This window comes from Centruroides vittatus, unplaced genomic scaffold, assembly GCF_030686945.1.
Source record: "Centruroides vittatus isolate TY-2023 unplaced genomic scaffold, ASM3068694v2 contig_10, whole genome shotgun sequence".
NCBI lineage: Eukaryota > Metazoa > Arthropoda > Arachnida > Scorpiones > Buthidae > Centruroides > Centruroides vittatus.
In genome coordinates, this window is record NW_027120658.1 from 1,664,922 (window position 1) to 1,692,574 (window position 27,653).

The 27,653-nt window shown below is 31.8% G+C and overlaps 1 protein-coding gene across 4 annotated transcripts in view; it reads left to right on the forward strand.

Moving 5' to 3' along the window:
• LOC136971547 (sodium-dependent proline transporter-like) overlaps positions 1-26,163 on the forward strand; it is a 168,667-nt gene extending 142,504 nt beyond the window's left edge. For all 4 annotated transcript variants that reach the window (XM_067266171.1, XM_067266243.1, XM_067266106.1 and 1 more), the window contains exons 9-14: positions 1,555-1,792; positions 3,359-3,487; positions 11,944-12,043; positions 16,789-16,898; positions 20,393-20,563; positions 23,963-26,163. In XM_067266171.1, coding sequence (XP_067122272.1) covers positions 1,555-1,792; positions 3,359-3,487; positions 11,944-12,043; positions 16,789-16,898; positions 20,393-20,563; positions 23,963-24,127 — 913 coding nt within the window. In that variant the 3' untranslated portion in view covers positions 24,128-26,163. The remainder of the gene's footprint in view (positions 1-1,554; positions 1,793-3,358; positions 3,488-11,943; positions 12,044-16,788; positions 16,899-20,392; positions 20,564-23,962) is intronic.
• Positions 26,164-27,653: the final 1,490 nt, after the last annotated feature.

Genomic DNA, 27,653 nt, shown 5'->3' on the forward strand with positions numbered 1-27,653 from the left:
TGTAAATATTTGTAAATATTGCAGTTTATTTTTCTCTTTATTTTATCATATGTATTTGTATTGTATTTAACTGTATTTTATCCCCTTATTTTTTTTTTATCATAACTTTGTTTTACATTTTAATTCTCATGTATAAATTTAATAATCTTGTCTTTGTGATGTCATTGCACTTTGAGTGCATCATTGTATTATTATTATTTTTATTTACACTGTATACGGTATTTTAATTTGCCGTATCTACGTTCCTATGTATTGTAATCTACACTCTCATCTAATGTATCTTATCATTTGTCGTGCTTGCATCCAGTTATGTTATACTACGGTATCAGGAATGTACCTTTTTGGTATTTTAATCAATAAATAACTAACTAACTAACTAACTAGGTCATATCAACTTATACTAACTTATAACTTTCTTACAATTAAGGAAAATGGAAAAAAAGCAAAAGTGATAGGAAAGGAATTGAAATACCTGGGGTTTTTTGTAGCAACGTGCTCTTGGATAGGACATCACTTCGTAACTCTCCTTTATTCATGACCCTCTTCTTGTTGTAGACCTTTCGTCTATTCCTGATTTCATTGTTTGTCCTCAAGGTTTTCTGTCCATAGTCTATTTTTTCTTTCTAACTTCTTCGGCACCTCTCAATCTTGGATCGTCCTTCTCAAGGTCTGGAGCACTCTTTTTCCCTCTCTACTTCTTCGAGGTTCTCACCAAAAGTGACTCTTTCTCTGTCCGTTTGGCCCCAGGGCCCCACACTGTCTCTTGTTCTACTTATTTTCATGGAAAAGATAATCCTACCCAAGGGCAAAAGAGTTAGACGGCCACACTATAATCAAACAAATATGTAATAACAAATTCAAATTTAAACGGTTCAAACATTTGGTTAAAAAATCGTAATATGTAAATATTGTACGTTTGGAAATTAAGTTATTACCATCAGAAACAAAAAATCACATCTAAAATAGTAGAGTAGAAGCCATTCTTTCGGTTAAGCCTTAATGCTCTCCCTCTCCCTTGCAGGGAATTTCGAAAAACCGCTTCTTAGGGTATGTCATGGAAACGCACACTAACTGTGTACCAAATTTCACCACTTTAGGTTCAACGGTTTGCTCTGGGCGATGATGAATCAGTCAGTCAGGACAAGTAGTTTTATGTATATAGATGAAAATAGCATTCTGTATAAGTAACTGTATTTTGGTTGCTTAATAAATTACATCAGTACATGGCATTTGGCATATTTTACAGAAATATGAAAATCTCGGATAATTTAAAGTCGTGATTATTTTGTCCCATGAATTTCGAAGTAACAAGGATCTCCTATATTTTCATAAATGTAGGGATTACTGTGTTTAAAGTTTATATTAAGATCTAATTAATTTTAACTTTAGTCTGTTTAAAAAAATTCACTTTATGAAATGAATTATACTTTACCAAATAAAATATTGTATATCTTAAAAGTTTATTTATGCATTTCTTAAAATTATAATTAAATTGATTGATACACAAATTTATTAGAACTGTATTTTAAAGTAATTTTATTTTTAATTTTGCAGAGATTCTTTAATTGTTTCTGTTAGCAATATTCTAACCAGTATTTTTGCTGGATTTGTTATATTTTCTGTGATTGGTTATCTTGCACATGAATTAAGAGTTGACGTTGAACACGTGGTCGATCAAGGAGCAGGACTTGCATTTATTGTTTATCCAGAAGTTGTAGCAAGACTTCCCATTGCACCATTGTGGGCATTTTTATTCTTTTTCATGTTGTTAACCTTGGGCTTGGATAGTCAGGTAATTTTTTAAATTATTTATTACTTAATAAGTTATATTAATTAATAAATTAGTAATACTTAGTCATTTAATTTAAGTTGAGACCAAATGTTTTAAAAGAGGAAATAGGAATCAATTACAGTTTGCATAATTATGATGATAATTCAAATCACTCAGCTAGCTAGATGTTTAAGATGGCTAAGAAGCAAAGCATGGATGATCCTCAGGCAGGAACGAAAGTGTAAGGAAGAAAAGAGAAAAAGGAAGTTTCTCCACATGTTGTCACGTTGCAAAGATATATATTATTTATCTTGCAATTAAGAGTTGATCAGTTGACTTTGACTGGTCTGTCTTCTTCTTTCAGTTGGTCATGCAGATTATTCATTGAATAATCTGCATGTTTCCTGGGCAGTTTGAGTGTGCTTGGAACAATTTTTTTTGTGTGTGTATGTATATTAGAATGAACTCTTCATTGCACACTCAAACTGGATGGATGACAGTCAAAAAGTTCAATCATGTAGATGGCCAGTCCATGTCTTTCCAATCAGCTGCCTACCTTTAGGTTGTGCAGGTAACTGCCAGAATGTTTTCGTATGGAAATAGATTCTATGTATAAGCTTTCAACTGCTGTAATTGATAGTAAAGAGATGTTATTTATCTCTGTCAAAATTTCACAAAATGTTTTCAGCACTATTTTTTTACTTATTCCTTCCTAAGGAAGGAAGGAATAAGTAAAAAAATAGTGTAAACAGTAGAATGAAATATTTACATGAAGGAATAAGTAAAAAAATAGTGTAAACAGGAATAAGTAAAAAAATAGAATAAGGAGGAATAAGTAAAAAAATAGTAGTAAGGAATAAGTAAAAAAATAGTGTAAACAGTAGAATGAAATATTTACATGAAAGTATTCTGCATTATTTCTTGTATTTAAAATCAAATATGCTTCTTCAGTGTTATTTAATGGATTAAAACTTTTTTATAATATGAATACATACAAATGATCAGAAACTAATAGCTAAACAAATAATTAAATCACAGTAAGAAGAGTTTCAGAAATCACACAGTCATTACTCCCATTGCTAACTTTTTATTACACATTTAACAGAAATCAAAACAACATTAATTAACTTGTATTCTTTAACAAAAATTTAAGATAATTATTAATAAAACCAATTAAAAAAAATACAGGAATTATTCAAATATTTGATATGCTCAGTATATTAGGGGATATCTTTGCTTTTTTAAAAATCAAATGTTTATTTTAACATGGTAAAGTACATCTTAAGGTAAATTTTAGTTATTATTCTCACGTACAAACTAGCCACTGTAGTTAATCTGCAAAATTAATCGATGTACTTTTAACAGTAGCTCTTCACATCAACTACTGTCATCATAGTCCACCTCCCTTGCCAACCCACACTGTCATTCCACTTTTGTCTGTCTGTACCCAAAGATGGCCCATTAACTGATTCAAAAATATTAGCATTCAGTCAACTTCACCCACTGTTAAAAATGCAATGATTAGTAACATATACTGATATTGTTTTGTAATATTTAATAACTTAGTCATTTTTGTTTAAATTACAGTTTGCATTATTAGAAACTGTGATCACTGCTATATTGGACCGATTTCCTGCATTAAGAGAGAGGAAAATTTGGATTGTTTTGACGATGTGTGTTCTTGGCTATTGCGGAGGACTCATTTTTACAACAAACGTAAGATGATTTACGATTATATGTAAACTAAATTTTAAACTTTTATCATATTGAATATTAATTTCTTAGAACTTGTTATTCTAAATAAGTAAAATTATTAGAAAACCTTTTGAATTTGTACTATTACCAAAGATGGAATTTTAAGAGAATCTGCATAAAAGTAGGTAATAATAACATATTATTAATTCTGCCACCTATTAATATTTATTACATTTCTAATAAGCAAAAAAGTATGTACTCATCTTCCTAGATTAGTGATTTAGATTTAGAATCATATATTAAGATAGTAAATATAATTTACAATGAATTTTTACATGTGAAATATGATATTACACAAGGTGAGTCAAAAGTTTCTTGTACTCTTTTCATTCCAAAAGTACTGAAGATATGTTAATGTAGTTATACAGGAAGTCATGCATGGAGAACTGAATGGGAACTTTTTTCGTTAACCTTATTTTGTTTTGTGACCTCACTTGTACACCTCACAAGTTTAAAGTTACAAATTATGCAGTTCTAAATGTATTTGAATCCAAAAAACAATTTTAGACTAATTAAATTATACACTTACATTATCTTTGCTCATTAAAAAGTTACAACATAAGTGACTTCAAGAATCATATTCAAGGTCAACAAAAAAGCTCCTATGTAACTACATTAATAAGCATTTACATGTATTCTCTGATCTCTCCTTCAAGTGCCATAGCACCTTGGGCATTGTTAATGATTGGGTTCCTACTTTGAGGGAGCCCAATCATTAATGTTGCTGGTCAATGTAGCTGCTCCTTTCTTACTGTTACATTTTAGTACAAATGCATCTTCACCAATCTTATATATATAGAATTATTTCTGACCTTTAGAGCATAACACTCATTTCTCTTTGCGATTCATCTAATAATTAGTGAGAAAACCAAAGACCATTTGAGTACATACATTATTATAATTTGGGGTTTCCTCCTAGGCTTTTTAACAGCTTCTGTGTAACAATTTTCTTGAGGACAGATCTGCTTGTGATTTGTAGCTGTTCATTTTCTTCATTTGTTTTTTGAAACTTGTCTGAAAATTTGTTAAAGATAGTGGCTGCAAAATTCAGGGCAGCAATAGCATTTTCTTTTAATTGTTTGCCAATCTTTTTGATTTGTTCATATTTTTCTTCACTGTTGCCTTACATGCAACTCAAACAGCTGTTCTAGTTTAGGGACTTTTGGCAATTCTTCTTTGTTATTTGATAGCTATTAAAAACAAATTTATCAAAAATTTATATATATACTCACAGAAATCTTGGTTTAAAGGAATCTTATATTTAATGGTACCAATGTGACAATAAAGACACTTACCTAGTTGATCTTTGTTAAACTGAACTCACTCCAAGAGGTTCTAAAACAACTGGAAACAACACAATCCAAATTGGAATCATGTACTTTTTGTTGTCTGAAAGAATAGACAAGAAGCTCAAGGAATTGTTATTTTCAACAAACCCTTACAAAAGTAAAACCAAGTTTATAGTGAGATATATTGATGATGTGGAATGACACAAACTTTGGGGAGTTTGCCAGTATGTTTTAAGTCTTATACTTTAGTGTCAAATTTTTGCTTATTAGAAGTTTATTACTTGGACTTATTGATAAATATTGCACATTTATAAATTAAAGATCTAAGTTATTAAATATTTTTTACACACATTTTCCTCTTCTCTATCCATAACTTCCTAGTTAGCCTATTTGTGGACTGTTTAGTGAACTGAAAGACTATTTTCTTTCTCCTTTGTATGTCTTAATGTTGTAAGTTGGAGAAAAAGTTTCTACAAAAAACTATAGAAAGTGACACAATGTTTTTTAAATATAATTTTTCTCTTTACCTTATTTGATTTGATCAGAAATGACAAAGGAAAACAGAACAATATAAACTCCTGTAAGTAATGAAAAAGGAGTAAATAAAGTATATAGATGTCAGGATAGAAAACACTATCCTGCTGTGTCAAGAAGCCCTTATCAATAGAACAACTGACCCTTTACGTTACCTATCTCCTAAAAGTAGAAATATAAGTTAGGTCATGAGTTTCTGTGATTTTTCATATATAAGGACAGATACTATTCTCTTTTTTTGTATGTTCAGTGAAAATTTATTTGCAATAGTTAAAATGGGTACTACTAAAAAAATGACCCTTTATTACATTAGCAGACATTCTGTTTAGTTAGAGCTGCAATGTATTTTTTTGTTCAGCATTTTACATTTCAAGTAAGAAGCATTTTTATGTGACAGAGTGAGGATTCCATTTATGACATTAAATGGACTAGATACAAATCTAGGTTTCCATCATAAGTTTGGTTTGTATACTGTAGAAATGTCCCTGAATTATAGTTTTTAAACTAAAGCAATTCTTCAAAATATATTAGTTAACAGTTTGGAATAGCATTACTTTAAAAATAAGGGCAGTTATTACAATATGAAATCATACTAAGTTCACAGTTTTCATATGTGAATAAAAATAGGTAAAATTACTCTGCATTAGGCAATATTCAAATGGGACAAGGTTGAGTTTGAATGTAAGAAAAACGTCATTGTTGGGAGTGTTAAAAAGAAAAGGTAATGTTTTATTTATTATTGTATTTACTTCTTTACTTAACTTTAATAACAAGCAATACACATTTACATCTTTACTTTCCACTGTACAACCTTAATCCGAACAACAGGATGAATAAAAAGTTGTTGGTCGATGAGTTTAAGTGTTGCCAGATGAGTGTACATCAATTAACGCGCCTCCTTACATTTATATTGCAACACAACAAATAAATATGTCTAATACAAGAAAAGTAACTGCTAACTTGGCAACTCTATTAATAACTTATCTTAATCTTACACATCTTATATTCTATTCTTTTACATTTAGCATCTTAGAGAAATGCTAATGAATTTGACATTTCCTAATGCCATTGTAAATATATCTGCAATATTATTTTCTGACTATTTTTACAGCTTCAATTTTTTTTTTCTTTACATTCTCATACACAAAATGATAATGAACCTCAATATGTTTTGAATTTTTTGTAAAATTTCTGTATTTAGCAATGGCTACTATACCTTAATTGAAAACCTCATTCATTAGACAAATTAGAAAATTTATTTCTGTTACAGCTTCTCTTAACACAATATACTCAGCAAATGTAGAAGACTTTGTTACACTATTCTGCTTTTTGGATTTCCAAAAGATTCCATTTCCAAACAATTTAATTATAAATCCTGTGGTAGATTTCCTGTCTAGAATATCTCCTACTCAGTCATCTTAGATTGTTTTGTGGATGCTATTGGCATTATTATTTTTATAATATTTTAATTTAAGATCTTTTGTCAAATACAAGTACTTCAGGACTCACAAAGCATATTTAAAGTGTGTCTCATCATAACAATTTTGTAATTGGCTCAGATAATTTACACTGAAAAATACAGTATATCTGGTCTAGTACCAGAGTTGATGTACAGAAGTGCACCTATCAAATTTCTAAACTTTACATCCTCATTTACATTAGACTTTTCCAGTTTTAAATTTATTTCATAAGTGTCTTCTACAATTTTGAATTTTCAGTATTATAATGTTTAGCTAAAGACTCAATATAAGATTTCTGACTCAAAGTTAAAATATTATCTTGTTCATTGGTATTGATATTAAACATGACTATGTAATTTTTTACTCTACCTAAATCCTTCATTCTAAACTTGTTTTTAATGTCAACAATAACCTGTTTATTTTTATAGCAAACCAAAAGATCATCAACAAATAATAAAATGTAAATTGTCAAATCATTATTGCCTGTATGTTGAAAGGGAAAATCATATTTACTCCTGTAAAAATCAAGAGTAGTCAGAAAATCATTAAAACATTCATACCATGCATGAGGACTTTCTTTTAATCCATATAATGACTTATATAATTTATAAACTCTATCAGTATCTTCTTCATAACCAATTGGCTGTTTTATATAAACTTCAGACAAAACTTTACCATTTAAAAATGCTGTTTCTTTAAAGAATTTTGACAACAGTAAGACAATAACAACTTTTATTCTTGTTGCTAAAATGCTGACTTTAATGTCATCAATACAATCAGTTTGTTGAAAACCTCTTACCACTAACCTGGCTTTATATTCATTTTCACTCTTCTTTCTGTATATCCACAGTGAAGATCCTTCTTACTCGTCTCGTGATCTTTACAAATGTTCCGTTAGAAGGTCCGTCGGAAAGTCACACCTGCACACTCGATAATTAGTTATATACAGTTTATTTACAAATATTTACAAAGATGTACACTATGCAATAACATTACGTACGCTAATGTACCGAACTGTGATGCCGCACGTCGACTTAGCTGGCCGGGGAACACGAGTCACCTTTCCGGAGATGGCTTGACCTCGTGGCCGTCCGTCTCTACGACAACCTTTCTCTAGAGGACTTCCCAAGAGGAGAACACTCTCTCTTCCGCCTCAAAGGTCTGCCTGGTGTTAGAGACCGCCACGTATCAGGTCCCTCGCCCTTTCTCCTCGCTTTTTTGCCACCCTTCCAATTTAAGGGATTCTGGCACTGCCTCCTGCGACCAATCACTTCCTTCCCCTTCTTAGAGCCTTCCAAGACGTCCGCCCTATCTCCCGCCGACGTAGCTCACATTTGCGTCCGTGCTTTATTTATTTTTTTTTTCTCAAGCTGGCCGGCACGTGGCCAACACATTGACCCTTAAGTGGGGACGCTCCACCTTTGATCCTTCCGGCCGTTTATGACCCCGGCTCCAGGTGGGAGCAATTATCTCAGTCGGGCGATTTCTTTGACTCAGGCCGCCAAAGGCGACCTTTACATCCACTTTACATCAATTACCCTTTTGTCCTTGGGAGGCTTTCTTACAAGTGTCCATGTATTGTGTATCATAAGACTGTCCATCTCAGAATTCATTGTTGCTTTCCATTTCTTTGAATCATCACGTCATTGCCTCCTGAAAATTTTCTGGAACCATAGCATCACAGTAATTAACATTTATACAGTAATAACCAAATTCTTCATCAAAACAGAGTGGACATTTAATTTACCTTCCTGATCTTTTTTCTTTCTTTTTTTCTTCATTTGTATTGTCCTTTTCCAAGTCTTTTGTCATATCTTTTTCTTACTGATTTGTACTAATGGAATCTTCTCCTTCCTTCTCCTTTGTTTGGTCTGATGCCTTTTGTCTTTCTTCCTTATCTTTATTCTTTTCCTCTTTCTCATTTTTAAATCCATATCTAATCAAAGTTCCAATCTCTGCTTTCTTGTCCCATTTAGATATTCGTTTTTCTTCTGGAATTCTTACAAATACTTTACTTCCATATAATTTTAGATTTTTTACTGATGGTTTCCTTTTGAAAAATATTTCATGTGGAATTCTTCTCACAATGGTGTTAGTTAATGTGCTGTTTTAATTACTTCTGGCCAAAATCTTCTTTCAATTTTTGCTTCTGATAAGACATGTCATATCCATTAACAATCGATTGTATTTTTCTGCAGTTCCATTTAGTTCATGCACATATGCTGGACAAGGTTTTATTATTATTCCCTTTTCCTTTGCAAACTTAAAAACTCTTGCATTCATATACTCCTTCCCATTGTCACATCGCAGTTCCTTTATTATCTTTCCAGTCAAGTTTTGAACTTCATTAACATACTGTACTCTAAGCATTCATATACCTCATCTTTTGTCCAGATTATAGCAAACTAATTAAAGTTTATTGTATCTGGACAAAAGATGAGGTATATGAATGCTTAGAGTACAGTATGTTAATGAAGTTCAAAACTTGACTGGAAAGATAATAAAGGAACTGCGATGTGACAATGGGAAGAAGTATATGAATGCAAGAGTTTTTAAGTTTGCAAAGGAAAAGGGAATAATAATAAAAACCTTGTCCAGCATATGTGCATGAACTAAATGGAACTGCAGAAAGATACAATCGATCATTAATATGCTATAGTCATCTATGAAGTTTAAGAAATATTTTTCTCCAAGATTTCCTGTAGTTTGATGTGGTCCATTTAAATCTGTATGTACTGTACAATCACTAATATGTCTTCTCCTGTTATTATGAAATGGTAAGTTATGCATTTTGTTTTCAATACATGTAGCACACTTTAAATATTCTGGTTCAATCTCACTGGGTAGTCTGTCTAATGATTCATTTTTACACATTATTTCCAAGTTGTTAAAATTGATATGTCCCAGTGTTCTATGTAGTTTTTCTTTTATAGTCATATTACTTTTAGTCATCATTAGTCATTTACTCATGTTCGCTTGTGATTTCCTTTCATTGATATAACTTTTCATTTTATATAGTTTATCCTTTTTGATTGCAACAGCTATCAGCTTTTTATATGGGTTGTATATGTTTGAGAATTTCTCCGTTGAAACAACTGAATGTTTGACTGTGATTTTCAAATAACTTAACAAGTTTTCCTTCATATTTTTTACAAAAAAAAAAAAAATTTTCCAATGCCACTTCAGAAATTTGTCCATAAACTGGGAAACAAGTTTTAATATTGCCAACTTTTGTAGCTTCTAATATTCTTCCATCACCAATTTTTACTTTTACTGATTCCTTCAATGTCTCACAGGTTTCAAAATACTCATCAGTGTTAATAATATGGTCTATGCAACCACTATCAGTTAACCATTCTATTTCATCTTTCTTTGGCTTTTCGTTTTTACTTGTTGTATAAGTATTGTTTGCAAGGATAGCCTGAAAACTGTTTCCTTGATATTCATGTATGCTTTGATGATAATTTCCTCATCCTCTCTGAAAGTTTCTGGCATTGAACGATCCACGTTTTCAATTTCAGAATGACAATTTCTTTTTAAATGGTCAGATTTACCACAGCTGAAACATTTCAACTTATCTTGAAATGATGACCTGGCTTCAGTTCGAAATACATTTGATCTATCATTTGACTCTTCATTAGAATTTTCCTCTGCACTTTTTAAGTTTATTTTGCTTTTTAGATAATCAACAGTTCTCTCCTTTTCTGGTAAAACATCTATCAAATCACCAATATAACTATAATTCTGTGGTAGCAATTTTAACATGTAGTTCAATTTTTCTTGCTCTGATATTATAGCACCTACCTGCTTTAATTCATTCACAGCTTTTTCAAATGCATCGAAGAATAAGCATACATCTGAATAATTTTTTAATTTGATACTTTCGAGGTTATGTTGGCACACAATTTGCAAAGCTGTTGACTTTTGGATAATTTCATAAGCTGTATCGAGTTCACTTATGTATTCTAGCTGTTTGTTAGTAGATATTTCCCTTCCACTGTAGATATAGTTAGTTGCCTGGATATCTCATTCATCTCATTCGTCATTGTCGGATTTAATTTTAGCCTTCATTACACCTTTTGAACTGTAGAAACTTCAACATATGTAATTTCCAGTTACTATAGTCTGCTCTGTCAAATATTGGAATATTAATATCACTGTTCTTATCTGCCATTACCATATGTGCTCTTTCTTTGTTTTCTTGAACTAATTTAACCTCTTTCACTTCTTGTTTTCTTAACCACACTCTGCCACTATGTTAAGATAATAAATAAAACATTACCTTTTCTTTTTATTTACATCTTTACTTTCCACTGAACAACCTTAATGCAAACAACTTTTTACAAGTGTTGCCAGATGATTGTACTGTACATCAATTAACAGGGAAAATACTCAGAAAGCAAATCCTGCCAAAACATAATTTATCACAATCTATAGTTAGGTTATGGTCAGAGTTCAGGAAAGAGAAAAATACATTGCATCTGACTTAGATTTGCACTATAAGTTCTGTGCATAAATACAGATGTTGTCAGTTCATGGACTAGGACATGCATTTTTATGGCAAATTAAAATTAGGTCCTTGTTGTGTCCGTAAAATAAATGATTACTTGTTAATGTATATAATTAACTGTGTGATAATACAATGTAACGTTGTGCCTCCATTTCTAAGTGCTACTACAGCTAACGCACGACTGACCAAAGACAAAGGAACACAACAAAGGTCAGAGGTGTGGGGTCACCTAACTAGGTCAAGGGGCAGTTCGGTGTAGGTTATCTCCTGGAGGTTTACATACATAAAAATCATACACAACAAAATATATTATACCCCTAAGTTTACTTTTTTTAAACACAATTAAACAGAACGCAATTAAAAAAAGTTGGTGCCAAGTGTCAAATTTGCAGATGGCTTAAATTAAATACATTTTTAAAAAATATTTTATGCTGAAATTAAAGTGTCTTATATACTGTAATATACAGCATAATCCTCATTATGATTCCAAGATTCAAAGACTATGGTATTTCTAGTAAATGTACTTGTATCACATGATTTGAATTGATTTCAAATATATTATAAAATTTATTTTATATTTATTACATATGATGTTTGATTTAGAAATATCATTTTGTTTTACAGAGTGGTGTATATTGGCTGGAACTATTTGATAAATATGCTGCTAACTTTTCTGTTTTGCTCATAGCCATTTCTGAATGTGTTTTGATTTCCTGGAATTATGGTAAGTAAAAAAGTTATTTTTTGCTACTTCAATAAAACAAATCCTGTTTTATTTGGAGCACAAGGAAATGGTGATTACTTGATAACTTGTGTGATCCAAACAAAGCAGGATTGCATCCTAACTTACTTAATTGACACCAGCATCTAGTGCTACATCAGTCTAATGTCAAAGGTATAACTACAAATAAAATAAAGTAAAACAAACATATCACTGAGTCTGTTACCAGTTTGCATCTTCTAATAAACAGACCGTTACGAATGTTTTCGAACTCTCAGGTTTTTCAGATAACTAACTCCTGAACGAATGGTGTTCCAATTGAATTTAATTTGAATTGCATTTGTTCAGGAGTTATTAGTTACCTGAAGAAGAACCTGAGAGTTTGAAAACATTTGTAACGGTCTGTTTATTAGAAGACTCACACCGGTAACAGGCTCAATGGTATGTTTATTTAAAATAAATTTATATATATAATATACAAGTTATTTGATATTAGGAAATTTTTAAATACAAATACTATTTCCTATATGGGAGTTTATGTATGTAATGTATGAACAGTTTTCAGGTTCAAATATTTCCAGACTTTGAACTTAATGACATGAAGTTCTTGGAATCAAAGAGGCCTAAGTTTTATTTGGCAGGAATCAATGGAAGAAAGTGTTTGAATGTAATGGCAATTATTTCTGGAATAAATTAGTTTTCGTTTTCAAAATAAATGTTGTATTATAAAATTCTAGAAACTTTTGCATCAACTCAATATGAACATAAAAATTATTCTGTACATACAAACAGTATGTACTTTTATCCTTGAAAAAACATGAGATTGCTAAATAGGCACATGTTAAGATCATAAATAATATTTTCTATAGTATTTGATCATCAAAACAATTTTTCTACAAAATGTGAAAAAATTTAAAAAGAGAACTATTCAAACCAATCTGGATATTCCGGAAATCCAGATAAACAGGATTTGACTGTATCTATGTTTAATTTTGGAATTAAATTACTTAAAGGATATTGATAAATAGGTAAGTGCACAAATGTTAGGAGTTTTATCAAGTAGTGATTTTTGCCAACACAATAACCAAATAACCAGTAATACAAACACTTAGCTGAAAATGTTTGCTTTTCTAGTGTTTTTTTAAGGAATCTTTAAGGCTGAAGTTCTAATGTGGAATTGCAATTGCATGATTTTCTGAACAATTTGGATTCTTCCATGTTGCTGTTTCTGATTGGAGGATACATGATCACTGCTGATGTATGGATATGTTGTATATATAATCCTGTGGGAATTCTGAAATTTACATTGGGTGACTATATATTTCCATGGATTTAGGATGGTATTATCTTCTTATATAGTTGAGGGCCTTTTTTTTTAAAGCTGTCTCGTAAATTTTCATCAACTCAAAATATCTGAGCTGTGTTCTGTTTGCTGTGTATATAATTTTGGTCAGGTCAAAATAAATCTCCATATCTGGGTGTTCAGCATATGCTAATAGGGAAGTGGATATACTAGCTCTTCTATATAGAGAATAGCCCATAACTACAACATCAACCTGGTCTTTAAAATGAGTCCCACCATATTTAATCTTTTTAGAAATGTCAAAGACACACTGATCTGGCAACATCAAAGGTATATTCCTTTCCCCTTACAGATTGTAGATCCAACAGAGAATTAGAATATGTGGGAGCCACATGCTGACATATAGCCACCTGCCTAACAGAACCAACTGGACATATCTAAAGGACTTATATCCAACCATATTATTGGCATATGTTAGAGACCTGGATGTGGAGGTTTATTTCAATCATACCAAAATTCTGCACAGAGCAGCACATAAAACATGTCTTAGATATCTTGATGGAAATTTTCAAGGCTGTTTTAAGAAAAAAGACTATCAACCAGTTGCATGCCATCATTAGAAGAGGCGGAAGTGCCACTTCCCTTGTATTTTCTAAAAAATAAAATATGAAAATAATCGCACAATATGTATTTAACGTATTTTGGATTAATTAAAATTAATATGCAGTTATAATAAAATATTAATATCTTATTACAAATTTCTATACTACACGTGAAAGAAAGATAAGCTCGCTATTGTATATTTGAATATCAGTGGCGGAATGGAAGCGTTGTATTGTCGAAACCGGGTCAGCTTCCAAACAGCCAGATTATAGGCATTCGCGCATGCATTTTACACAGCACCAACCTCAGGCGGTTTAGCTGGTGGAAGCTACACACATATAACCCTTCAACAATTCTATCCCAGACCGGTTCTGGGCTGTTAGCCGCCTGCCTGCTACATATATTGGCTGCCCTCGCCCAATTATGTGAATCATAAGTACATTTATAACTTATACCAGTAAATTCTTATTGGTTGGGTTGTTTTGATGATAGTTCTGTATAGTTGACAAAAGTTAAAAAAAAAAATTCATTAAAATATTTGATATATTTATTCTGCTTTCCCATCTTATATTACTTACAGATTTCAATGTTAAACCAGTGATGATATGATTTCGTATGTCCCATCTGTAAGGGTATGTAGAAAAACACATGTACAATTCTTGTACAATGTTAAAAAATTAACTGTTACTTTGGCAGCATCATTTACAACCAAATTTAATGAATGAGACGCACAAGGTACAAAACAGCTCTAGAATTTATTTTCCTTAAATTTACGAGTTATGTATCCATTGTCATAAAAATTTGTCTTTCCACTTTTTTCCCAAGACTACAAATATTCAGGTACAAAGTAACTGGTTTCAACTTATTTCTACTTAAGAAGTAATTAAATAATTAAGAGATTAGGGAATTGGGGACATAAATAAAATCCTGTGAAAGAGCCAGAATTTTACTTAAACAAAAGCTTAACCAAACCAATCTCTAGCTGAGTACAGTGGGGATTGATTTTTTCATAATATTAGATAATAAAGACAGAAATTTTTCCAGTTCAATGAGAGTGACTAAAAAGTTGGAAATTTTGGAAGTTTTCGTGGACACTGGTCCTAAAATGAATTAGTTAGAAAACAAATGACGGACAATCTACTTAGTATTAAGTTTAACATATTTAGATTTTTACAGCTGAGAAACGTTTAAAATTTACAACAACCATGTCACGTTCTTTGAGGTACATTAGTGATGCAACAGGAAGCATTTGACATTGACCAGTATCGGCACCCTCGGGATTTGGCATGCACACACTGCACACCTACCTGGACAGTCTCTGATTCCATCATTAGACACTCGTATTGAGCCATTCGACTAAGTGAATTGTTTTAAAATTTAAAAAGTAAAGAATATTTTGTTATTTTTATGAACATTTCTTTACAAAGCTACATTTAATTATAATTTTTTTTAAAAGTATATTAATACAATTGAACAATATATTGTACCAGATATGTATATCCACTGCACATTTTATTTCACTGAGTAAGTTTTTATAATTTATTTTTAATTTTAGCCCTTATATCGCGGTTAGCAATTTGGAATGTAATTGTGATATTAAAAATACATTTATAGAAGTCTAAGTTTTTACTGGCTTATCGAACAAATGAATACGAATGGACCCTAGACTATCACTGACGTGCAATTAACTGATTGCCCTGGAAGTCGGCTTCTTACAGAAACACAGCTTCCCTGTCAGCAAATGTCACAGCATGCCACTGCCATCAACTATATAAGAAGATAACATTGTTCCAAAATCCATGGAAAATATATACCCACCCAATGTAAATCTTAGAATTTCCACAGGATTATATATACAACATATCCATATATCAGTAGTGATTGTGTATCCTCCAATCAGGAACAGCAACATGGAAAATCCAAATTGTTCAAAAATCATGTAATTTCACATTAGAACTTCAGCCTTGAAGATTCCTTAAAAAAACACTAGAATAGCAAACATTTTCAGCTAAGTGTTTGTATTGCTGGTTGTTTGGTTATTTTGTTAGAAGTTTTATTAATATTAACCAGTAAATTGTGGTTGTTTTTTAAAACACAGATTTTTAGTTGTATGACAAACTATAAAGAAGTTTTTTTTATCATATTGGGAAATCTGATATTGGGAATAGATGTATGTTGATGGCAGCCATAGGATTCCTCGTTTCTTATCTTAATTTAGTGTTTTTTCTTCTGGACTAAAGTCATGATTTTAAAGATACTGTTATGATTTTTTGCCACATTTCTATCTTGTTACCCTAAGACTACCAAAGGATCCAAAGAAAGAGGTGCCTTTATTTACAGGTGTCTTGCTTTATTTACCTGTTGGTTGGTAGTCCAATAATTATGCACACATTATAAACAGATGCCTAATTACAGGAAAACAAAAAATGGAAAAGATTTTTCTAGAATCAGATGATCTATAGACTATAAATAAGTTAGTATAGATAGTAAAAGCAGTATAATATGAACAGTCACTTGAAAGAATTGCATTCATAACCTCTCTTGATCAAAGAAGATACACAATTACATATTTAAACCACACACTTATTTCAGGATTAAAAACACAGATTTTGGTGCATAAATATACTTTAAAATTAATCTGTGTTTTTAATCCTGAAGTATATTTATTCACCAAAATCTGAGATTTATATCTATTTAACTGTTGGAGGTTGAAGAAAGTTAAAAAGGTATAGAAATAATGTGTTTGTGTCTCTCACAAATTTTTGTATAAATTCTGTTCAGTAAAGTAGTGATATTATCTTTTTCATTGTTGAAACTAAATAAGATACGTTTTTTAATTTAGGAGCTGAAAGATTTCTTAGAGATATTGAAAAGATGATTGGTTCTCAATCTTATTATTGGACTGCATTTTGGAGTAAAATGTGGAAATATCTTACCCCAGCTACTCTATTGGTAAGGTTGATAAATATATCATATTAAATTAATTTAAAAACATATGTATGGTATAAAATAGTTTATTATAAAAAATATTAACAAAAAATGATATAAAAATTCAATTTACTAATTTTGACCATAATTCTGAAAATAATAATTACGAAAATTTAGAAAGTTTCCTGTTTGTTTATTTAGTTAATACCTTATGTAAAAATAGTCTTGTATTTTACAATTATACATTCATGTCCAAAATATAAGCATAACCATTAAATTTCACCTATATCTCAAAAACTATCAATCAGAACAGAAAACAACATAAAAGCAGAAATGCTGTATTCTTTATTCAACAAATTAATTGAAAAGCACATGTTTAATCTAAATTATGTCAAACCAAAAACAAGAAGAAAAAGTATTGTTGTAAATATTTTTGCACAGAAAGTCATTAATATGGCACATGGTTGCCTCCTGCATTCGTACACACCTCATGATTGTTTGTGCATGTTATAATGCTATTTATTAGCTCTGTTGAGAGCAAAGTTCATTTTTAAAACAAGAGTATCTTGTTTAAAAGTGGACTCAAAGCTTTTGGAGTGTTTTTGGTAGATGTCAATGGGATGCAGCTCATCTTCCTAGAGTTGTCCACATGTGTACAGGATTTAGATCCAGAGATCTTGCTGTCTACTTTGTATATGGATATCTTCGTTATCAAGAAAGACAATGACACATACAGTTCTACTGTGCAGGCATTATTGTCCACAAAAACAAAATATGCATCCAAGGCACTTCAGAAAAGTTTCCTCCAGGGTTCCAAAATTCTCATCTCCATATTGTATTGCAGTAATGGCATTTCTTGCAAAAATTGGAGCTTGTGGCCATTAGGCATAATGTTGCCCCAGAGTGTGATATTATTGTCTACAAACTAGTCTCTTTCCATCATTCCATAATGTTCTTGGGGTTATATAGGATTTTCTAGTCTCTTCAGATTCTAATCTGACAAGAATCGTTCTGTAGATTCCTGTTTATAGAAAGGACAATTATGCTTATTTTGTTTTTAGACACAAGTGTAGTATGTACTTAAAAATTTGTCACAAAGATTTGGTTTTCACACAATTCTATTATTTCTTGATTTTAATGAGATTTTCATTTAAAATTCAGGATATTTTCTATGCAAATTATAGTAAACTTCAATATAAGTTTATATAGTATTACCATTTGCATTTCCTTGTTAGTATTTTAAATTGACATTGAACGTATAGTTATATAATCTTAAGTAATAATTAATTACAAAACAAAAGTAAAATTTTTCATATATTTATTGCACATTCTAACTCTCATTTAATTATCTGTTAGTGAACTATCAGACTGAAATTTCTCTCTTGATAGTATTGAAAAAAAGCAGCTGAGTAACAATGTGTGTTTAATCTCTCATTACACAATCATGCCATTGCATCTGTTGTAATTAATTTGTGTTAGGGAAAACTTTTAAAATTAGAAAACAGAATGACATTATTTTCACACCAACCATCAAGACCCAGACTAGTCCCAGCAATAACAAAGTTTGGAAAATGCCAAGAGTTGGATAACTAATGATTTCAAGAAATAGCCTGAATTTTGATATTAAATTTTTGCTTTTAACAGATTTGGTGTATCGGTACCATATTTGAATTTTTTGACAATGTAATGTAAATATGAAAAATTTAAAATAATTTTGTTTCTAATTTTCATAAAAGTTGTAATTACATGTTATCATAATTGAATTCACCTTTGACAAGCAGTTATATAGTTACAGAATATGAATTCATCATTTAATGATTATTAAATACAGTGGACCTTCGTTATAGCACTGCTCACTATACCGCACACTCAGTTATAGCGTGGGTGATGTTCGTGACGCGATAAGCTCAAACACGTTTATACAAGTCCGTGTGGCGTTAGTGAGTAGCACATTTTATTGTTACTGCGTATTGAGTAATTGTGTATGTATTGAGTTCCTGCATGTATTTTGAATAGTGTTTAATTATTGTATGCATGATGAGTAAAAGAAAAGCTTGACATTATTGCTAAAGTAAAGAGGTGAACCACGTTACACTGCGCTGCTCGGTATAACACGGTTCACCTTATAATGCGGGTGTTGATTCCCACCCGATATGCACGTTATATCGGGGGTCCACTGTACATCTACCTGTTTTAAAATAATTATTTTAATAAATATGTTTTATGTTTTGCATATTCAATGAAAATTAGTTATTAGTTAGGGCCTCTCTGCCATGACAGATTATTTATATTTTGGGAGGACACTAACCCAGCTCTAATTTTTGTAAATTAACCTGTAACAAGTTTGTGAGATATTTTTGGACTTTTGCTTTCTTCAGTGTCTTGCATACCAAGCTTAAGGTCAGTTGCACGAGCATAAATCTTTGGGATAGACTGCTGACTACATTATCTGCAATTTTGTGCAGTTAAAACTTATTCTGTAGATTAACAAAGAAACAAGACAAAGAAAGAAAATTAGCATAAGCTGTAGTGAGGATGGCAGCACCAGCATTTGGAAAAGGAATTGGAAAGCATAAATATGACAATTGTTGACTGCAGAAATTTGACTATGTGAATGTCCATTCCCAGCCCTAGAAAACCATGTAGGCCTATACTTAAAGGGACTGGTATCTCTGAAGAGTACTGCAACATTATTGACAGAACATAGTTGCCATCCTTTAGAATGGAGAATAGCTGAAGTGTTGGTAGAAAAAAGCTGATGTTTGAATAAAAACTCTGACAGGCTTAAAAGCGAAAAAATTATTTATTAACATTGATATTGCACAATGTTTTTATTAAATAACATTAATTTTGATTTGTTGTGAAACCGTGTTGTATTGTCTTAGAAGTGTTGAACACAAGCTCGTGTTAATAACAATCATATGGCTTTTTCCACCTTTATTTAGTTGATATGGTATACGTTTCGGGCCTTGTGCCCCTCATCATTATTTACAGGCAAATAAATTTGCCTGTAAATAATGTTAAAATGCTGTATACACTATTTCTTATATTATTTTAGTTGACTGATGAGGGGCACAAGGCCGGCCCAAAACCCCGGAGTTTAGGCGCGTGCCACAAATTATCTACAAAATTAAACATTTTGTTACGGCTGGGCATCAAAGAAGGCCCAAAGATGAACCGGATAGTGCCATACAACAATTACGGTCACCCGTTTGTTTCCTTGTGCCAGAACAAGTTTGTGTTGTGGTTAAAGATAAGGGTGCCGTACTTAGTATTAATTTTCACATTATTGCCTTTTTTGTTTGTTTCAGAATGTACGATTCCATACTTTTTACCAAGAGATGTAGTGATTTCGTATTTATTCTCGCTTGATTCAATTTAGCATTTTGCTTTCTCTCAATTATTAAGTTATAAATACTAAATATATTACTAAGTAAAAGAAACTACATAATTACATATTATTTAATGCATTTTTGGAATTTTTCTGCATATAAGTTATATATTTTCTTTTATTTTAGTTTATCTTAATATTTAATTGGATCGAATATACTCCTGCCACAAGAGGAGATTACGTTTATCCTAATTGGGCCAACGGTGTCGGTTGGGTCATCGCCATGTTACCCGTCAGCGTCATCATTATGATGATGATAGCAAAACTGTGTACTATAACAAGTCGGCCATTTAAAGAGGTTTGTCAAATTTTACGTTTACATCAACGAACTATTAGAAAATTATTAATCAACAGTACGCTGCTCATCTGCTAATCCAAACCGATTTTGTTGTAGGCAAAAATGAAAAGATAGATCATGTTTTAAAAATAAATATATGATACGTACCAAATAAGTCTTACATCATATTGTCTGTAATCTTTTTTGACTTTCTTTTTCTTTATGAAGTCTGCTTAAGAGAGCAACTTCAGGATGGCTGCCTGGTATCCCCTTGTCCAAAGTAACCAGATCATTCAGGGGTTGTTAATGATATTCGATTTTCTCTCCGTAACTTTAAAATTCATTATCACATAATTTTACTGCACTTACATCATACTAGTTTTATTGTTGTTTCGAACAGTCAGTAAATACAGTATACCAGTCACATTACTTTCACTTTTTCCAAGAAATACAGTAGGCGGCCTAGTAGAAAAAATGCGAACATCCTCGCTCCAAAATTTCTAAATGATCTCTAAAGGGATGTATGGTATAAAAACAAGTACAGAACCATTTTAAATTGAGGTCATGCCACCTCCAAAATACATAATTGCTTCTTGTATGTGAATTCTAATGCGTTCATTACGGTTCTGCGAGAAATCTTTTGATTGCCCGTTTATTTTATACCGATCAGCGGAAGGTTTCACAAATCTCAACAATTATTATAGCGTAGACAGCTCCGTTGCCACTCATCCCCGACGTCTAGTTGCGAATTACTTAAGTAGCAACAAAAATGTATTGGGAGTGTCATGCGTCACAAACTCATTAGCAGCTGGTCTCACTGAATCTGTAGCAAGTGATATTCTCGACAGATTTGTGGCCGGAATGCTAGTCTCGTTAACTGGACACTAGCATGCCTGGCAACCTCATCTGTCGGCACGACTCCACGTGAGATTAGGGGCTGTCCACAAATACGTAAGGGCGATTTTGGCTATTCTAGACCTCCACCCTCCCCTGTGTAAGAAACCGTAATATTTTCTTTTATTCCCCCTCTCCTTTCCTATCTTACGTAATATTTAGGCATAATTTTATAGAAAGATTTTAACAAAAATAAATTTTTTAAATGAAACCCTAAAAACCTTAGGTCAAAAATATATAATTATTAATTAGTTAATTAAAATGTACTGTTATTTATAAAAGACTACGTGAACAAATTTAAAAATATGAAAATTTAATAAATTCGAATGAACAATTTATTTAAAGAACTTTATTTTTTAATTATTAACATCATCATTAATCATCATCATAATATTCATTTTAATTTTCACAACAGGACGCAAAAAACTTCGACAGATCGACCAGCTAGTGCACGTGTAAACAGAAACTTCATACAAAATAAATCAAGAGAGAATAGAAACCACATTCCGTTGCCATATTAATTACATTTTGGCTAAGGCCAAGAAAATAAACTACATGCTGATAAAATGTGTTAGGTGCACCGGGGGACTAAATCATAAAGCTTATAAAACCCTATATAATGGGGCAATACAACCAATGCCACTTTACGCGACCTTTAGCTGGGGTCTTGTAACTAGTAAAAATTCAGTAGCAAGTAAATTACTCTCTCTTCTAAGACATTTTGCCATCAAAATTTCAAAGTGCTGCAGAACCGTTTCTACTAATGTCTCTCTGATACTAGCAGAGCTCCTTCCTTTGGCACTATGTATTGTAGAAAAGGTTCTAAACTACTACATCAAAACTACAAACATCAAGGCTCAACAACAGTCTCTACCCCTATCTACGGCTGTTCAAATGCTACCATATTGCAATTACCCTATCTCTGATCATCACCCTGTAAACAAGGTTATCTCCAAGGTACATTTGGTGTCATCTGCTTCCTCCATGGATAACCATGCAGACATTAATATCTACACAGATGGGTCCAAAAGCCCCATGTTCATGTCTGCTCAAGTATCTGTATCTTCCTCCAAACTGACATATTTTGCCAAAAAGTATGTTAGAAGGTACAGATACCTACAAACAGCTTGATACCTCGTTCTATCAAGCTGTTCACTTGAGCCACTTAACTACCAAACAAAACTCTGTCTATCAACATTTACAGTGATTCTTAGTCTGTCCTAAAAGCTTTATTAAATCTCAATTGCAATAGCAATAAAATCACATATATCCAGCATCATATTAAAAATCTTGTAAATAAGATAACTTTTATATTTGTTCCTGGCCATACTGGCATACTAGGAAATGAAAAAACCGACTTTGAGGCTAAGTCAGCTGCAAAGGAAACTACTGACTTGGACTACACTCACATCCCTCTCTCACGTAGCAGCCTTAAAAATTATATTCATGACAACGCTATGCAAAAGTGGAATCAACAATGGTTGAGCAGTAAAACTGTAGAATAACAAGATTTTATTTTTCTAGTGTTGAATGTAGGTTCTCATCACCACTTAGAGATTTAACGTTTGCTACTGCTCAACTACTTACAGAGCATGTATAACCGGGCAGAAACTGCTTCTTGCTTTTGATCTGCAGACAACGTCGACCATATATCTATTATTGTCCAATTTACGATCAAGATAGACTTATTCTGAAATTAGAAATCTTTACGCTTGGTTTCGGGTGGCCATATCCACTCGATAAGCTTGTTCAGAAGTCTTTTACAATAATGTTCAAAAAAATATGGAAGATAAGACTATTTATAATTTCTAATTTCTAGTTTACGTTTTAGTTTTCACTAAAAACCAAATACTAATTTTACGTTTACTTTGTATAGTGTATTTTGGTTTATGTATTCTTAGTGTTATACACCCATAGGAGTGGTGCACTTATTCTAATGTAAAAGAGAGAGAGAAACCACTACACGGCCTTTCTCCCGTGATAAAAAAGTATCTGCTAGCGTTATTATTGTATCACGTCACACTTGATGGCGTTAGTACAACGAGCGTTCTTAATAGAAACCGCTAAATTAAAGCCAAATTCAAAACTCCACCCACCACTCAACGAGATCAAAAAATAAAAATAAGAATATTACGTAAGACGAGATCTATCTGAGTAAGAAATCGTAAGAAATCCTTGACCCCCACCCACCCCAAAATACCTTACGTAATTTATGGACGGCCCCTTAAGAGTCACGCTAATAAAAACACGGGGAGAAAATCGGGAATTTAAGAGTGTGTTCTCTTAAGCGAACTCGACCGTATATAACCTGTTAATCCAAATGGCCTCGTGCAATAATTAGTTCGGATTAGCAAGAGGAGCGCTACATAATTACAAAATGATTATTATATTACAATTTCATTTCCGACTTTAATATGTAAATCAATATTGCATCTTTTCATAGAAGTAATTAAATTTTTTGAATATTGTCCCGTATTTACATGTAATGTTAAGTTCTGATTTTTTTTTTTTTTTTAATTATTTTAGAAACTTGCGCTATTAATGCAACCGACAGAAGAATGGGGTCCAGCTCAGAAAATAGCAGAATTTAAAGCCGGCGATCCGGCAGAGGATAACACAGACTCGTTGCGAAAAAGTTCTTTCGACAATCCTTCGTTTAACGTTACTTATACTTTCGAGACTGCTATATGAATTTCTAAAGCATTAGAATATTTATAGACTTTATGTTGCGCTTCTGATTAGGAAGCTTAAGACAGATTTGGATAACACTCGATACTGCTGAAACGGCCTAGGGGCTTTTGTGCTTCCACGAAATCAATTCCTTAGAATCCTGTAACAGGACCAAAAAGACAATCAAAACGAATAGGATTCAGCCAGGATAATAGTTCCCGAAACGGACGACTCCCGAGTAATTTGGTGCAAAACTAACTCCGGAAGGATGTCGAATTTAAACGTCGACACCACTGCAAAGAGAATTATTATCCCGATAAAAGCGGACGCCAATCCTGCTACGACCCACGTTTTGCAGAAACTTGCATGAGAATCTTTTGTTAAATGGGTTACGTTCTTTGTACGTATGTAAATATGATACGCATACAGTACATATATAAAATATATATATGTATATATTTATATATATATATATACATATGTATATATACATATTGTCATTTCCATAAATGTAAAATCATATATGGTATGACAGTGTAGATGATCATCAGAACGATAGGTTTAGAGTTATTAAACAGCAGTATAAAATGTTTAGTTTCGACCTATCTCTGTGATGTCTTGGTTTAGAATATTTTGAAAATTACATAATTAAAAATTGGTTTCTAATACAAGTTGCACAATGGTGACATAATAGTAACAGATTGATATAATTTTAGTAAGTTTAGCTGCCATCTGTCTTCCTATATATATATATTTAAAAAAAGATTTTAGAACATAATTCACAAACAGAACCCACATAATATTGAAAAGAAAAGATTTAAAAACACAAATTTTATTATTTTATCTGAAGTAATCATTGTGTTTCTTTAATTATAGCCAAACTTTTATATTATTATTGCATTAATTGTACGTGAAACGAATAATTCCTTACTTTCTACAGTATACAGTTTCATTTTCGCCATTGATTCCGAATTTCCTCCGAACCAATGCCGAAGATAAGTATCGAGGTGAACAATTAAGCCGATATTTAGTTTTTAATTAATTTCTTTCAGCAAGAAATTAATTAAAAACAAAGTTTTCAAAAGTTATAGGTGCTTTAGTTAATCAGATTTGAACGTCGGACACAACACCGAATTGTTTCAGATTTAATTTTTATAGAATAAAGAAATTTTAACCAAAAATATTTATCTGTTTGAACTAATTTTCTCTTTTGATAAAAAAAGAAAAACATTTTTAAAATAAATTCTTTAAACATTCGTAATTGTTTTGTAATATTTTCAATTTGAAAAATAAAGAAAAATAGAGTTTATAAAAATATTTTTGCATTAAAACTTCTATTATTTTGAATCTAGGCAGCAATAAACAATTTTATTTTTGGTATTGCAATAATAAAATTCAATCACGATTATATAAAAATTAATTCTTGCTTTAAATTCGACAAAGACATACAAAGATTTTTGTCGATGACTTGGTTAATATAATTATAAATTTTATTAAATAGAAGTTTATCGTAAAATATCGAAATTAATTAAGCTGTCAAGATAATACAATTTAAGTATATCATATTATATTATTTACTAAATATTGAAATTTTTATCTTTTGTCACATTGTGGATATCTTCATTTATTATTATTTTTTGTCTGCACCAGTCTATATATTTGCTAACTTTGTTATTGTCGTGGTTATTTTTTAACTGGCAACACTATAATAAAACAATCGTCTTAGTTATACCATGCTTGTAATTGTACATAATGTATATTTTCAATATTATCTCATTGTAAACAACATCAGCAAATATATATATATATATATAAATAAATATATATACTGTATATTGCCCGTACGACCGTCATCAATGTAGTGTACATTGATGTAATAGTTGTCATTCGACGTCGTAACGCCGTAATCGAAAACTTTGAAATATCACGCATCATTTTAGTTGTTCCCGTTTATTTATGCTCGGCATTATTGTATTATTTACTGTAATAGGGAATATCTTTTATTGATTAATGTAATATATAATACAAACAGATATAATAAAGAATTAAAACAAACAGTTTCGGTTAATGCTTGCATTCGATTTTTGCTTTTTGTTTTAGTGTCCGTAATTGCCAGTTTTTAATGTCAAAAAAGGAGGTTTATACACAAGGATATCCCTAACCCTCAAGCGGGTCCTACATTCCACTATCAACAAACAACCACAAAATTCTAGCCTATTCTGCAAATATGAAAGAAACTAACAAAACTTGACCTGGAAAACAAGGAACGTTCCTTGTACTCCAGGCTAAGTTAGCCTCGATTGCAACCGGCGCAGTGTTCAATTTCAAAATCTAGCGGGACATAAATCAAAAAATAAAGATACTCCTTTGTGAAGCAAAATATCTTTTATAGAAACTGGAAGATTAGTACAGCTTGCAACGCAATTACGTTCTTTTGAAAATTACCCATGACTCGACAAAAAAGCATGTTATCTGCCTTACCCGAGCGCATGATTGACAACCTTTCACGTGTACCTCTCAGTACACCGATTTTAAAAGCCAATTGAGCCGATCCTCGTATTTGTTTTGAGATTTGTGTCGCAGTATATCTGTCACTTGTGAAGATATGTAAACGATTTTAGTTTTCAATAGCATTTCGTATGCATGTAGTGTCCGTTTTCAAATAACACATCGCGGTTCGCTGACGTTATATTTAATATTCAACAAAAGATTTGATTTCAGATTCAGCGATATTCAGCACTCCTTGGTATCTTTTGCTTAAAGCTTGATTCCTCTGTTAGTTAAAAGTGATAAAAGTTTTTCCAAAATATTCCATTACAGAAAATTTGATCTGTACTGCAAAATGAGTAGTCATATTTCACAAGAGGAACATTTTGACATTTGCGTCGCAAGTTGCAAATGTGAAAGATTGGAAGCCATGTATGCTTTCATTCTGCAAAAATTTTAACGTCTTTTCATTGCCGGATATGGCTGCGAAAAGTTCCAAGAAAACAATAAGTAATTGTTTCCAAATTGAACAAAGATGGAAGAAATGCAGACGGTATCGCAGGCACTTTCTACGGATAAATTTCTCGTGGCTTAAACAATTCTTGACGTTACCTGATGTAGTAATGAATGCTTTACCTGGTATGTCACGTGGAAGACCTCCAAAGGTAATTCAAGACTGCTATTTGAAGACCAAGAAACGAAAGGTAAAAGATTTAATTGAAGAGAGGAGTAACGAAAAGTTAGCGACGGCAACAGATATTCAACTACGCTGCGCTGGAAAAAAAAGGGACATTGCTGCTATTGTCAAAGAGTTGTCTCTTGTCTCCTAAACGCGGAACTACGATAAAGAAGGGTCGGAAATTTTTGTCCCACTCAACGACACCCATAGGTCTGTCTGCAGATCAAGCACTCGCAATGATTGTTGACGCAAATCTTTCCACCCACAATACAAAATCATTCGAAAGCGAATGAAAGACAAACGGTAAGTTATATCTATTGTATTATGTTGTGTCTAGATCCAAATCTTTGTGCTACCGCCTGGAATCTCCGTAACAGAAAC